Source organism: Nomascus leucogenys, chromosome 7b (assembly GCF_006542625.1).
Source record: "Nomascus leucogenys isolate Asia chromosome 7b, Asia_NLE_v1, whole genome shotgun sequence".
NCBI classification, from domain to species: Eukaryota; Metazoa; Chordata; class Mammalia; order Primates; family Hylobatidae; genus Nomascus; species Nomascus leucogenys.
This window is the reverse complement of record NC_044387.1, coordinates 16,991,332-17,004,552: the sequence shown is the minus strand read 5'-3', so window position 1 is coordinate 17,004,552 and position 13,221 is coordinate 16,991,332. Positions and strand designations below refer to the sequence as shown.

The 13,221-nt window shown below is 44.9% G+C and overlaps 1 protein-coding gene and 1 pseudogene across 2 annotated transcripts in view; one reads left to right on the top strand and one right to left on the bottom strand.

Annotated features, from left to right (window-relative positions):
- LOC100591873 overlaps positions 1–3,297 on the bottom strand; it is a 31,076-nt pseudogene extending 27,779 nt beyond the window's left edge. The window contains exon 1 of the transcript XR_121706.4: positions 3,190–3,297. The product of XR_121706.4 is annotated as a cleavage and polyadenylation specificity factor subunit 1 pseudogene (transcript). The remainder of the gene's footprint in view (positions 1–3,189) is intronic.
- Positions 2,218–13,221, top strand: part of SLC5A4 (solute carrier family 5 member 4) — a 38,435-nt gene continuing 27,431 nt past the window's right edge. The window contains exons 1-5 of the mRNA XM_003264681.2: positions 2,218–3,671; positions 4,653–4,724; positions 6,659–6,763; positions 9,767–9,826; positions 11,061–11,165. Of these exons, the coding sequence (XP_003264729.2) occupies positions 3,504–3,671; positions 4,653–4,724; positions 6,659–6,763; positions 9,767–9,826; positions 11,061–11,165 (510 nt within the window). The 5' untranslated portion in view covers positions 2,218–3,503. The remainder of the gene's footprint in view (positions 3,672–4,652; positions 4,725–6,658; positions 6,764–9,766; positions 9,827–11,060; positions 11,166–13,221) is intronic.

The following is a 13,221-nucleotide window of genomic DNA, read 5'->3' as shown; positions in this document are numbered from 1 at the left end:
ATTGATGCATATACCACATGGTCTTTATCCATGCATCCACTGATGGACATTAGGTTGTTTCTGCATCTTTTGTGAATAGTACTTATGAACATGGGTGTGCAGATGTATCTTTTTGCAATGCCAATTTCAATTTTTTTTGGATACATGCCCAGAAATGGAATTGCTAGATCACTTGGTAGTTCTATTTTTAAATTTTTGAGGAAGCTTCATACTGTTCTCCATAGGAGCTGCACCATTTTGCATCCTCACCGACAGTGTACAAGGGTTCCAATTTCTCCACATCCTGATATTTGTCTATTTTTTCTTTTTCTTTTTTTTATAATAGCTATCCTGACAGGTGTGAGGTGATATTTCATACTGGCTTTGATTTGCATTTTCCCAATGATTAGTGATGTTGAACAATTTTTCATATACCTCTTGGCTATTGGTATGTGTTTTTTTGAGAAATGTCTAAGTCTTTAGCCCATTTTAATTGGCTTACTAGTTTTTTTGTTTTTGCCATTGAGTTGTGGGGGGTTATTTTATATTTTGGAATCATCCATACTTCCTTTCTTCAACATAGCACTGGAAGTCCCAGCCAGAATAAGTGGGTAAGAAATAGAAATAATTAAAAGGCATTCTAATTGGAAAAGAAGTAAGATCATCTCTATTCACAGATGACATGAGATCAGGAGTTCAGGACTAGCCTGGCCAACATGACACAACCCTGTCTCCACTAAAAATACAAAAATTAGCTGGAAATGGTGGTGCATGCCTGTAATCCCAGCAACGCGGGAGGCTGAGGCAGGAGAAGAGTCACTTGAACCTGTGAGGTGGGGGTTGCAGTGAGCGGAGATTGTACCACCGCCCTCCAGCCTGGGCAACAGAGCAAGACTCTGCCTCACAAATAAAATAAAGAATACATAAAGAAAACCTTAGCTGGGCGAGGTGGCTCACACCTGTAATCCCAGCACTTTGGGAGGCTGAGGCAGGAGAATCACCTGAGGTCAGGAGTTCGAGACCAGCCTGGTCAGTATGGTGAAACCCTGTGTCTACTAAAAGTACAAAAAATAGCTGGGCATGGTGGTGTGTTTCTGTAATCCCAGCTACTCGGGAGGCTGAGGCAGGAGAATCGCTTGAACCCAGGAAATGGAGGTTGCAGTGAGCCAAGATTGTGCCATTGCACTCCAGCCTGGGCAACAAGAGTGAAACTCTGTATCAAAAAAAAAAAAAAAAAGAAAACCTTGCTGGGTGCAGTGGCTCATGCCTGTAATCCCAGCACTTTGAGAGGCTGAGAAAAGAGAATTACTTGAGCCCAGGTGTTCAAGACCAGCCTGCACAACATGGTAAGACCCCCACCTCTAAAAAAATGAAGTTAGCCAGGCATGGATGGCATGTGCCTGTGGTCCCAGCTATGGTGGCAGCTGAGATGGGAGGATCACTTGAGCCCAGGAGGTTGAGGCTGCAGTGAGCCGTGCTTACCTCACTGCACTCCAGCCTGGGTGACAGAATGAGACCCTGTCTCTGAGAAATAAAAAGGAAATTGTACAATTCAACAACAAAAAAAATACAACATAAGGCTATTCTGGGTACACTGCCTATGAGGTAGTCCTGCTCCACAAGGAGCAGTATAAGAAAGAATATAACATAATTTTTAAATGGATAAAGAGGTTGAATATGTATCTCTCCAAGAAGATGCACAAATGGCTATAAGCACATGAAAAAATCAACATTACTAGTGATTGTGTTAGAAGTGTAAATCAAAACTATATTGTGATACCCACTTGATACCTACTAGCATGTCTATAATTAAAACATAAATGACAGGTATTGAAGAGGATATGGAGAAATTAACTCTCCTATGCACTGTGGAAAGAATGTAAAATGGTGCAGCTGCTGTGAACAACAGTTTGGCAGTTCTACAAAAAGTTAAACACAGAATTATCACATGCAATTCCACTTCTACATATATACTCAAAAGAACTGAAAGTAGGGATTCAAACAGATCCTTGCACACCAATGTTCATAGCAGCATTATTTATAATAGCCAAGTATAGAAAGAACCTAAATGCCCAACAACAGTTGAATGGATAAACAAAATGTGGTATATATGTGTATTGGAATATTATTCAGTCTTAAAAAGGAAGGAAATTCTGATACATGCTACAAGATGGATGAACCTTGAAAATGTTAAACTAAGTGAAATAATCCAAAGAGGAAAATATTGTATGATTTCATTTGTATGAGGTACCTAGGATAGGCAAATTTATATAGTAAGAAAGAATAACAGAGGTTACCAGGGCCTGTAGAGAGGGAGGGATGGGGAGTTGGGGAGTTAGTTTTTAGTGGGTACATACTTCTGTTTGGAGATGATGAAAAAGTTCTGGAAATGGATAGTGGTAATGGCTGCACAACACTGTAAATGTACTTAATGCCAATGAACTGTATACTTAAAAGGGATTAAAATGGTAAATTTTATGCTATGTATACTTTGCCACAACAAAAAATCAAGTATAAAAGAAGAATTTCCGGGCTTTCCTTTTTTTTCGAGTGTGTTTTTGGTTTTGTTTTGTTTTTTTGAGACAGGATCTTGCTCAGTTGCCCAGGCTAGAGTGCAGTGGCGTGATCATGGCTCACTATAGCTTTGACCTCCCAATCACAGGTGATCTTCCCTCTTCAGCCTCCCAAATAGCTGGGACCACACACGTGCATCACCACACTCAGCTAATTTTTGTAGAGACAAAGACTCCCTATGTTGCCCAAGCTGGTCTTGAACTCCTGGCCTCAAGTGATGCTCTCTCCTTGGCCTCCCAAAGTGCTGGGATTACAGATGTCAGCCACCGCGTAGGCTTTACTTCTAACTTCTTCTCAGCTGTGGTCCAGGAGTCTTGTTTCTTGAGTCCTCATGATCCCCATCACATGCTTCCAGGTTGATTCACTCCTTGTACAACCCTCTGACCCAGCGTTCTCCACAGCTCTGCCCTCAACTCTCCACATATGGTGCTTGAAGAGCCACTTCCTTTCCTATACAGGCCACCAACGTCTTTTTGTGGCACATGAAACCCACTTCAGAGAAATGTGGGACTTTGGAATCCATGAAAGGCGTAATTCACTTCACTGTCAAGGGATATAGCTCATTGGTCAGAAACTGTATCTGTTCTCTGAAGGACCATTGCATTCGGTCCCTCTTGGCTGGTTTCTGGTACCTACTCCTCTGTCCTTCTCCCCTCCTTGTCTGTCCTCATTTCTCTCAAATCCCCCCTCCACCTCGTCAAATCTCTTTAAAGACCCTGTCTTTGCACTCAGAGAACGCCCCATGCCCCACCTCAAATTCTCCCCTCATTTCTGGCCCTGCATCCCTCATTCTTACACTCTATTTAGGCTAGCACTCACTGGTGGAGGGCTGGGGTGCCACAGCTTTGGAGAAGAGGTTTAAAGGTCTCCATACCCAGGAGCTGGCTCTGATATCTCGCCCCACCTGCCTGAGGCTGATCATTAACCCAGAACTTATATAAAGATGGCTCATGCGTGGAATGGGTATAGCACTGCCTGCAGCCATGGCCAGTACGGTTAGCCCCAGCACCATAGCTGAGACCCCAGAGCCACCTCCATTGTCTGACCGCATCCGAAATGCTGCTGACATCTCAGTCATTGTCATCTATTTTCTGGTGGTGATGGCTGTTGGACTGTGGGTAGGTGGAATCCCAGTGGCTTTTAGGGTGGGCACAAGGTTTAGGAGGAGGTATCTTAAGGGGGGAAGGGCTGTGGTTGTGACAAAGCTTTTCACAAATGTCATTGTGTTATCAGAATCATTTTCTTGTGTGTTGCATAAATAACGCTTACAATGAGCTAATGTATTCTCCTAATAACCCCATCGTGTGCACAGAGCCAGCACCGGGACCTTCAGATTTACTATGCATCGCCAACACCTGGCATAATGGACAAAGAGGGTATTTTTATTATCGCATTTCTTTCACTTTCTTTTGTTGTTTGCTCACTTTCTGATTTAGTGAGTTGGACTCTTCATTTATGTTGACTTTTTTCTTTTAATAAGTTGGAGACTGCAATTTTTTTTTTTTTTTTGAGACGGAGTCTTGCTCTGTCGTCCAGGCTGGAGTGCAGTGGCAAGATCTCGGCTCACTGCAAGCTCCGCCTCCCGGGTTCACGCCATTCTCCTGCCTCAGCCTCCCGAGTAGCTGGGACTACAGGTGCCCGCCACCACGCCTGGCTAATTTTTTGTATTTTTAGTAGAGACGGGGTTTCACTGTGTTGGCCAGGATGGTCTCAATCTCTTGACCTTGTGATCCACCCGCCTCAGCCTCCCAAAGTGCTGGAATTATAGGCGTGAGCCACCATGCCCGGCCGAGACTGCAAATTTTATTGCAAGCATGGCTCAGTGATACCTCACATGGTTTTCATAAGTGAGAATAATCAGAGCAGTTAAGACAGAAGTTAAGGATTATGATTTTTTTAAGTTCTTCCAGCCCTGGGTTTTTACAAAGCAATTGTTTTTGAAGTCCTTTAAAATTTGATGCTACAGAACGCTTTCCAGCGAAATGTTTCTCTCTGTAGGAGTGCTGAAGTCACCCCTCTCAGCACCCTGGCCAGAGCCTCTGGGGTGTCTGGGTGCACTTGCTGGGGTTTGACCCTCACCTGTCTTCCCTTCCGCTCAGGCGATGCTGAGGACCAACCGAGGTACTATAGGAGGCTTCTTCCTCGCTGGTCGTGATGTGGGCTGGTGGCCGGTAAGTGGACCAAAGTTTTCGGGAGGCAAATTTCCTGAGTGTGTGCTTAAAAGTGAATGTAGGCCAGGTGCAGTGGCTCACGCCTGTAATCCCAACACTTTGGGAGGCCAAGGCTGGCAGATCATCTGAGGTCAGGAGTTCGAGATCAGCCTGACTAACATGGCAAAACCATCTCTACTAAAAATACAACAGTTAGCCGGACGTGGTGGTGCATACCTGTAATCCCAGCTACTCAGGAGGCTGAGGCAGGAGTCACTTGAACCTGGGAGGCAGAGGTTGCAGTGAGCCTAGATCACGCCACTGCACTCCAGCCTGGGCAACAAGAGTGAAACTCCATCTCAAAAAAAAAAAAAAAGTGAATGTAAAAACATTGGGAATGTTGATCATTTCTGATGTACATTGGTTGCCTACTCGCTGGGGCTCCTTTCCTAAATCCCTGACTTCATGGCTTCTCTCTGTAATTCCAGGACATTACAATATGTCACCTATTATGACAGCCGGTTCAGTCTGGCACTGAAGGACCCCAGTTCAGCCCCACCTCATATTCTTTTCTTCTGCTCCTTATCAAGAGTCTTCTTCTGGCTTCTTACAAGCTCTGCACATTCCTGCCTTGTTGCCAGTCCTGAGCTGATGCTGGCCCTCTTCTTAGGATTGGCCTCCCCTTGTCTGCTGTCCTCCTTCAACGCCTCACCTTAGCCCTTCCTCATCTGAGGAGCCTCCCGGCTCTCTCCATGGGTCCCTATGTCCCATGCAGTTATTGGCTGTGTTCTCTGTGATGGTGCTAATGCTGATGCCTCTTGATTCTTGCCAAGTGGGTGTTCTTGTGGGGTTTTGATGTGTGGCCCCCTCAGCCAGGGTCCCACTGCAGCAGAGGCTGCATCTTCCCCTCTGCACCTGGAGAGTGTCAGCCCGGCATCACATTATACAGTGGGTGCTTAGCAAATGCTTCCTTCACAGATCTGACTCATTTTCTAAATGGTATGAGGGGAAGTGGAGATGGGCAACTGTCCTGGCTGGGGTGACTGAAGCAGAACAACTGGAAGTTTGAAATGAATTTTATTTGGGGCATCCAATCAGACATTGCATTTTTAGGACTGTTTAGTGAAACATGCAAGGAGGCTCAAGCGATCTTGAAGCCAAAAATCGCTCAATCCCATCCTCTGCCCCCATGTAGCTGAGTAGAAAAAGTGATTTTAGAGGCCTTAAAAAGTGGGAAGAGCCACACCCCAATTCTCTTCTGCTCCTTCACGTCCACTCAAGAGACCTCTCTTGATCTTTGGCTCTTTAGAACAGCAGACACTGTAATGGCGAGGGGATGAATGAAAAGAGGGTCCCGTGGCTGGGAGGATGGAGAGAAATTCCCTCCTAGCCAGCTTGGGGTCTTTGCTTATGATTAAAGGGACAAGAGCTGATGGGAGATCTGGCAGTGCTTGGCCAAGGACAGGCTCAACTCAGAGCATTTTAGTAGATTGACCAATGCTCTCCCAAGACAGGCGCCAACAGGCTTTTCTGTAAAAGGCCAGACTGTAAATACTTTAGAGTTTTCTAGCCATATAGTCTATTGCAGCCACAGAATCCTGCTATTGTAGGACAAAAAGCAGCCCAAGTCTGTATGGAAAACCAATGAGTGCGGCTGTGTTCCAGACAATGAAATTTGATCATACAATTTCACATGTTTACAATTTCACATTTCACAAAATATTATGCTTATTTAGATTGTTAACCATTATTTAACAATGCAAAAATGTAAAAATACATTCTTGGCTCGTGGGCCATTCAGAAACTGACCGTGGGCTGGATTAGCCCAGGGGCCGTCGTTTGCTTGACTCCTGCTCTGAGGAGTAGTGACCGAAACATCTCAGCATCTGTCTATTTTCAAGAAATCTGATTTGGATCTTTTAACTCCAACCCTAGTCTGTTCTCTTGCATTCCAGATGGGCGCCTCTCTCTTTGCCAGTAACATCGGCAGCAACCACTACGTGGGGCTGGCTGGGACAGGAGCAGCTTCAGGAGTCGCCACCGTAACATTTGAATGGACTGTAAGTGACATCATAGGCTTTTTCCTTCATATCAAAACCATATCCAGTGTCTTAGTATGTTTTATGCTGCTATGACAGAATATCACAGGCTGGGTAATTTATAAAGAACAGAAATGTATCTCTGACAGCTCTGAAGGCTGGGAAGTGCAAGGGCTGAGGGACCCACATCTGGCAAGGGCTTCTTGCTTCGTCATCCCATGGTGGAAGGTGGAAGGTGGAAGGGCAATAAGAGAGAGAGGGAGAGAGGGATGGAGGATGAGAGAGAGAGAGAGAGAGAGAGAGAGAGAGATGGAGACAGAGACAGACACAGAGACAGAGACAAGAGAAGAGAAAAGGGGAGGAGAGGGTGAAACTCATTTTTTAAAATCAGGAACCCACTCCTACTATAACTAACCCACTATCTCAATAATGGGATCCATCTGTTTATGAGGGAAGAGCCCTCATGACCTAATCACCCCTTAATGGTCCAACCTCTCAATACTGTTGCATTGGGGATTAAGTTTCCAACACATGAACTTGGTGGTACATGTTGAAACCATAGCATCCAGGTATATTAATGGAAGTCATATCCCAGGTTTTTCTGGGTGTCTGTATAGAATGTTCTCCTGTTTGGTTTGATATATATATATATATATATATATATATATATATATTTTTGCTTATTTGTTTGTTGTTGTCTTCTTTGTCAAGTTTAAGTTCTGGGATACATGTGCAGAACCTGCAGGTTTGTTACATAGGTATACATGTGCCATGGTGGTTTGCTGCACCTGTGAACCCATCATCTAGGTTTTAAGCCCCGCATGCATCAGATATTTGTTCTAATGCTCTCCCTCCCCTTGCCCCCTACCCTGACAGGCCCCAGTGTGTGATGTTCCCCTCCCTGTGTCCATGTGTTCTCATTGTTCAACTCCTACTTATGAACGAGAACATGTGGTGTTTGATTTCCTGTTCCTGGGTTAGTTTGCTGAGAAGGAGGGCTTTCCACCTTCATCCATGTACCTGCAAAGGACATGAACTCATCCTTTTTTATGGCTGTGTAGTATTCCATGATATGTATGTCCCACAGTTTCTTTATCCAGTCTATCATTGTTGAGCATTTGGGTTGATTCCAAGTATTTGCTATTGTAAACAGTGCTGTAATAAACATACATGTGCATGTGTGTTTATAGTAGAATGATTTATAATCCTTTGGGTATATACCCAGTAATGGGATTGATGGGTCAAATGGTATTTCTGGTTCTAGATCCTTGAGGAATCGCCGCACTGCCTTCCACAATGGTTGAACTAATTTACACTCCCACAGCCTTGCTCTGTTCCCCAGGCTGGAGTGCAGTAGCAGGATCATGGCTCACTGACCTCCTGGGCTCAAGCAATCCTCCTACCACAGCCTCCCATGTAGCTGGGACCACAAGTGTGCACCACCATGCCCAGCTAGGTTTTTGTTTTTTTGTAGATATGGGGGTCTCCCTGTGTTGCCCAGGCTGGTCTCTTAACTCCTGAGGTCTGTGAGCCTCTCACCTCAGCCTCCCAAAATGCTGAGATTACACATGTGAGCCACTGAACCCAGCCTCCACCTCTTGTTTGACCTTCAGCACTTCTGTGGTCCCATTCTGCCTGGTCCATTCCATGCACATCATTGCTCACCTCTAAGATTTTTCTCAAGCAGTTATTCCCACCAGGAATGTCATTTCTATATGCCTCAATCCTTATGTTCACTTGAACATTTTAGCTCTCCCTTTCATCTCTCCTCCCTGAGTTCCCACTATGTGTCCAGCCCATCCTCTAGCACAGGGGTGTCCAATCTTTTGACTGCCCTGGACCACAGTAGAATAAGAAGAATTGTCTTGGACCACACATAAAATACACTAACAATAGCTGATGAGCTAAAAAAAAAAAATCACCAAAAAACCTTATAATTTTTAAAGAAAGTTTACAAATTTGTGTTGGGCCACATTCAAAGCCAGTTTGGGCCACAGGTTGGACAAGTTTGCTCTAGCACATGGCTGGACGTGTGATGGATATGCCACCAATAGCTTTTGAGTTTCCTGAGTTTTTCTGTTCTTTTATCTTACTCTTTCTGGTGTTTTCATGTACATACATGTGCATATTAGGCCGAAGACGATGCCTGTGTAAAGGAAAGTTGGATGATAGTGAAAGTTTAAACAGACCATCCCTGGTTGAACTCAGAAAGTGACCTTGAGTGATCACACATGCCTGTGCCCCTCCCCTGTTGAAGATTTTGCCCCTACATTTACTTCAGTAGTATCCAGGAGTCCAGGATGGACCCCGCCTCCAGATATGCCCTATGGCTGGAGCTTTGTTTTAATAGGGCCATGGACACCAGAATGAAGCCAGTCTTCAGAGGCATGGCCAGAATGACCTATGGACCAAGTGGGTGTGATGAGCAGGCTGCAGAGAACTGAGCTGCTCCCCTTGTCACTGTGACCTTGGACCCCCTTAATCTCTGTAAGGCTCAAGCTCCCCCTCTCTAAGATAAGAATAACTGTGCTTCTCATATCTGCCTCACTTAGGCTGAGAGCAGCGTAAGTGATCTATGTGAAGACTCTGTAATAATTGCACATTAATGCTAGATTATATTATTATCGTCATTGTATGTGGGAAGACTTGGGGAGCACTGGTAATATTTTCCTATCTCCAGGTTCCTTTCTCATTGCTTTGTCACTCCATTTATCATTTATGCAATTCAAGAAAAATTCCCTTTGGCAAAGATTGTATGACCTTCCAGGGGTTCCACTGGGATCAGATCCCTTATCTTCTTTCCCTTTTTCACCACAAGTTAATCTTCAGAAAATGGTGGCCCCTGAGTCATAGAAACAGAAAAAAAGGAACTCACAATTGTCTTGGGATTATAATTGTTTGAATGAGACAGGATTAAGCCAACTTTTTTTTTTTTAATTTCCAGACTCAGAGGTCGTATAAGGAGAAGGTCCACAAGCCAAGCCTCTTTAACGTCTCACTGTCTCTTATTTTGTTTCCTTGTAGTCCTCAGTAATGTTGCCAATTCTTGGGTGGATCTTCGTCCCTATCTACATCAAGTCGGGGGTGAGTATCTGTTACCAAAATGCCAGAGTTCAGTTCTAGGCACCGCTGCTCACTGCACAGAAGATCAATCACTGAGACAATAAGTATTGCCAGGAAAAAAAGGCTTTATTTAGGTGCTACAGCCAAGGAGATGGGAGCTCAGTCTCAAATCCATCTTCCTGATGGACTAAAATTAGGGGTTTACACAACAGGGAAGATATGTAACCATGTGTGGGAAAACAGGAATTAGGGGTGGGGATAAGGAAGAGAAGTCGGTCAACAGGAAGCAGGTGGTGGGTTAGACAATTATAACGGGCGAGGGGTCTGGCTTCTCATTGTCCAGTTGTGTTGATCTAATGAGTTTCAGCTCTTTGACCCTATCGGGAGAACTGATGGTTGATTTCCTGAGAGGAACTCAGATAAGACAAAGGTAACTTTCTCAAGTTGTAACACTGGGAGGACCAGTTTCTATGCTTATTCAAATAAACCACAGACATCAGTTCTATGGGACAACTGGGCCAGTTCCGTATCCACAGTGTTCGGGTAAATCTGTCAGGCAATCATTTATTCACTTATTTTTTCTCTTCAATCATGAAACCTGGGTCCCTGCCCTTCACCTGGCCTATTGCTGGAAATATACAGAAGACAAAAAAATCAAATTTCTTGCCTAGAGAGGTTTCCAGTAGAGAATGTGGCTGCAGCCAGCGGGGAAATCAATGGTGCCCCTGCATAATGACCCTGGAGCAGAGATGACAGTTTTGATGGCACGGTAAAGGTGAAGGCAGTGGAGGGGGAAGCATTATGATCAGCTCTAAGACTTGAAGCTCGAGGGTCGGGAGTGCCCGAGGCCACCATTAATGGAGCCAGGGATTCCAGATCAGAGGCAGATGATGGATGACAAGGAGAATGATGATTTCACTTTTCAACAGGATGAGTGTTTGGTGCATTCAGGACACTAAGGTGGAGATGCCCAACTGGCAGTGGGAAAGTGAGATCTGCAGATTGGTCAGGAGAGAGACCTTGGCTGGAGTTATCCATGGGGGGGTCCTTCTCTTTAGAAGCATGGTTTAAGCACTCACCCTCTGCCAGTCACTGTGCATGGCATCAGGGATGCCTCTACGAGTAAGAAGCCATGGTTCCATCACCAGGAAGGGGCCATACACAGCACTTTCACTCACAGGTGCTTAGGAAATGCTGAATAATCTGAACGCATAGGGCCCTAAGGGTAAGTCCCTGTCAATGTCTGTCTCTGCAGGTGATGACCATGCCGGAATATCTCAAGAAGCGGTTTGGTGGGGAGCGACTCCAGGTCTACCTCTCCATCCTCTCCCTCTTCATCTGTGTGGTTTTGTTAATTTCTGTGAGTTCAGAGCCTCCTGGCATTTTAGTTTCAAGAGGTTGTCACATGGGGCCAGAGTGCTAATATCAGAGAGCTGGATATGTAGTAGACTGTTAACAGCCTTTAAAGGGTCAAGGATATGGATGTCTTAAATTCTCAGGGGTGTCTCTTCAAAGTCTTCATGAGGAAAAAGGGAGCTTCAAAGACCCTGTGTTCGTAGAGTGGTAGACTTTTAAGTCGTGAGAAGCTCTAGAGTATAAATCTCCCCTCTCATCAAGGATATGAAAAAATGGATGTAAAGAAAGAACAAAACGTCTCGTTCAAGTAACACAGCTCTTTAGTAGTAAACAGAAGGACTTGGTCTCCTGCCTTTTCCATTGCAAGATAACTTTTATATTCTTTCTCAGACCATGTCCAGATTTCTATTTTCATTTTCAGTTTGATTATCTGACACATGAACCAAAAGGAAAGTACTTTGTATTATTATACCGATTTTTCTTAAGTTCACTCTATCTAAGACCACCATGGTAAGACATATGTCACAAATAAGTGTTACAAAATTTTAAAGTGCATTTTAAATACTTTTTTATAAAGTTACATTTTTTGGGGCCTGGTGCAGTGGCGCACACTTGTAATCCCAGCACTTTGGGAGCCTGAGGCAGGTGGATCACTTGAGGTCAGGAGTTTGAGACCAGCCTGGCCAACATGGTGAAACCCCCTCTCTACTAAAAATACAAAAATTAGCCGGGCGTGGTGATGCACACCAGTAATCCCAGCTACTCGGGAGGCTGAGGCAGGAGAATAGCTTGAACCCGGGAGGTGGAGTTTGCAGTGAGCCGAGATCACACCACTGCACTCCAGTCTGGGAGACAGAGGGAGACTCCATCTCAAAAATAAATAAATAAACAAACAAGCGTTACATTTTTGGGAGATAATCAGGGAGGAAAGAAGGAAGGAATTTGAAGATTCAGCAGCACGTGTAAAAAACAGAGTAACTTATTTGCTCCTATGTATCAGTGACTAATGAAATAATCTCAAGTTTACAGTCTAGGCAGGTGTGTCAGAGTTCATGAGAGAAAAGGCTGACCTTTCCTATTGCTCCTCTGTTGAGCCGAGTGGTTGTTGGAAGTGAACTAGCTGCTTAGGTTAGATGGCATGAGCCTTCCCAATGCAATGTGAGCATTGCCCGGCACTGACTGCGTATTACTGAGCTTTGTGTGAGCATAGCAAAGATTCTTGAGCAACGGGAGTTCAGGAGATAAGAATTCTGCACATGAAATAATTAGTCTCATATGACAATACATGTAAATGTACTAAAACACACGCTGAACTAGAGTGCATGGACAAGTACAGAAAATGTGCCGTGCACACCCAGAGAAGAGGATGCTCCCTGATGGATGGCATTGGGGGTCATACTCTTGGAGAGGGCACTTAAGTATTCCCCAGGATGGGAAGGTTAGGCGAGGCAGAGGGAAGCAGAGAAGCTCACAGGTGTCAGGGGCTTAGAGTTCACATGTTTCTTAAATCATTGGACTTGCTAATCTCCCAATTCTCCTCTGGTGCTGACATCTACAGCTTTACAGTTCTGAAGAGCATGAGCAGGCCGGGCACAGTGGCTCACACCTGTAATCCCAACACTCTGGGAGGCTGAGGCAGGCAGATCATGAGGTCAAGAGATGGAGACCATCCTGACCAACATGGTGAAACCTCGTCTCTACTAAACATACAAAAATTAGCTGGGCATGGTGGCATGCACCTGTAGTCCCAGCTACTCAGGAGGCTGGGGCAGGAGAATTGCTTGAACCTGGGAGGCAGAGGTTGCAGTGAACTGAGATTGCACGACTGCACTCCGGCCTGGTGACAAGAGCGAGACTCCGTCTCAAAAAAGTAGATAAATAAAAATTTTTTTTTAAAAAAGAGCATGAGTAGGCAGGAAGGCAGAGAACAGAGGACAATGCACAGTGAAAAGGGGCCCCCGAAGGATGCAACCTCCCAGGCTGAAGGGTTACTGGTGGATGTGGAGGGACAGAATGTTGGTGAACTGGATGTGGGTGCAGGGAAGCCATGTGCAGGTCTG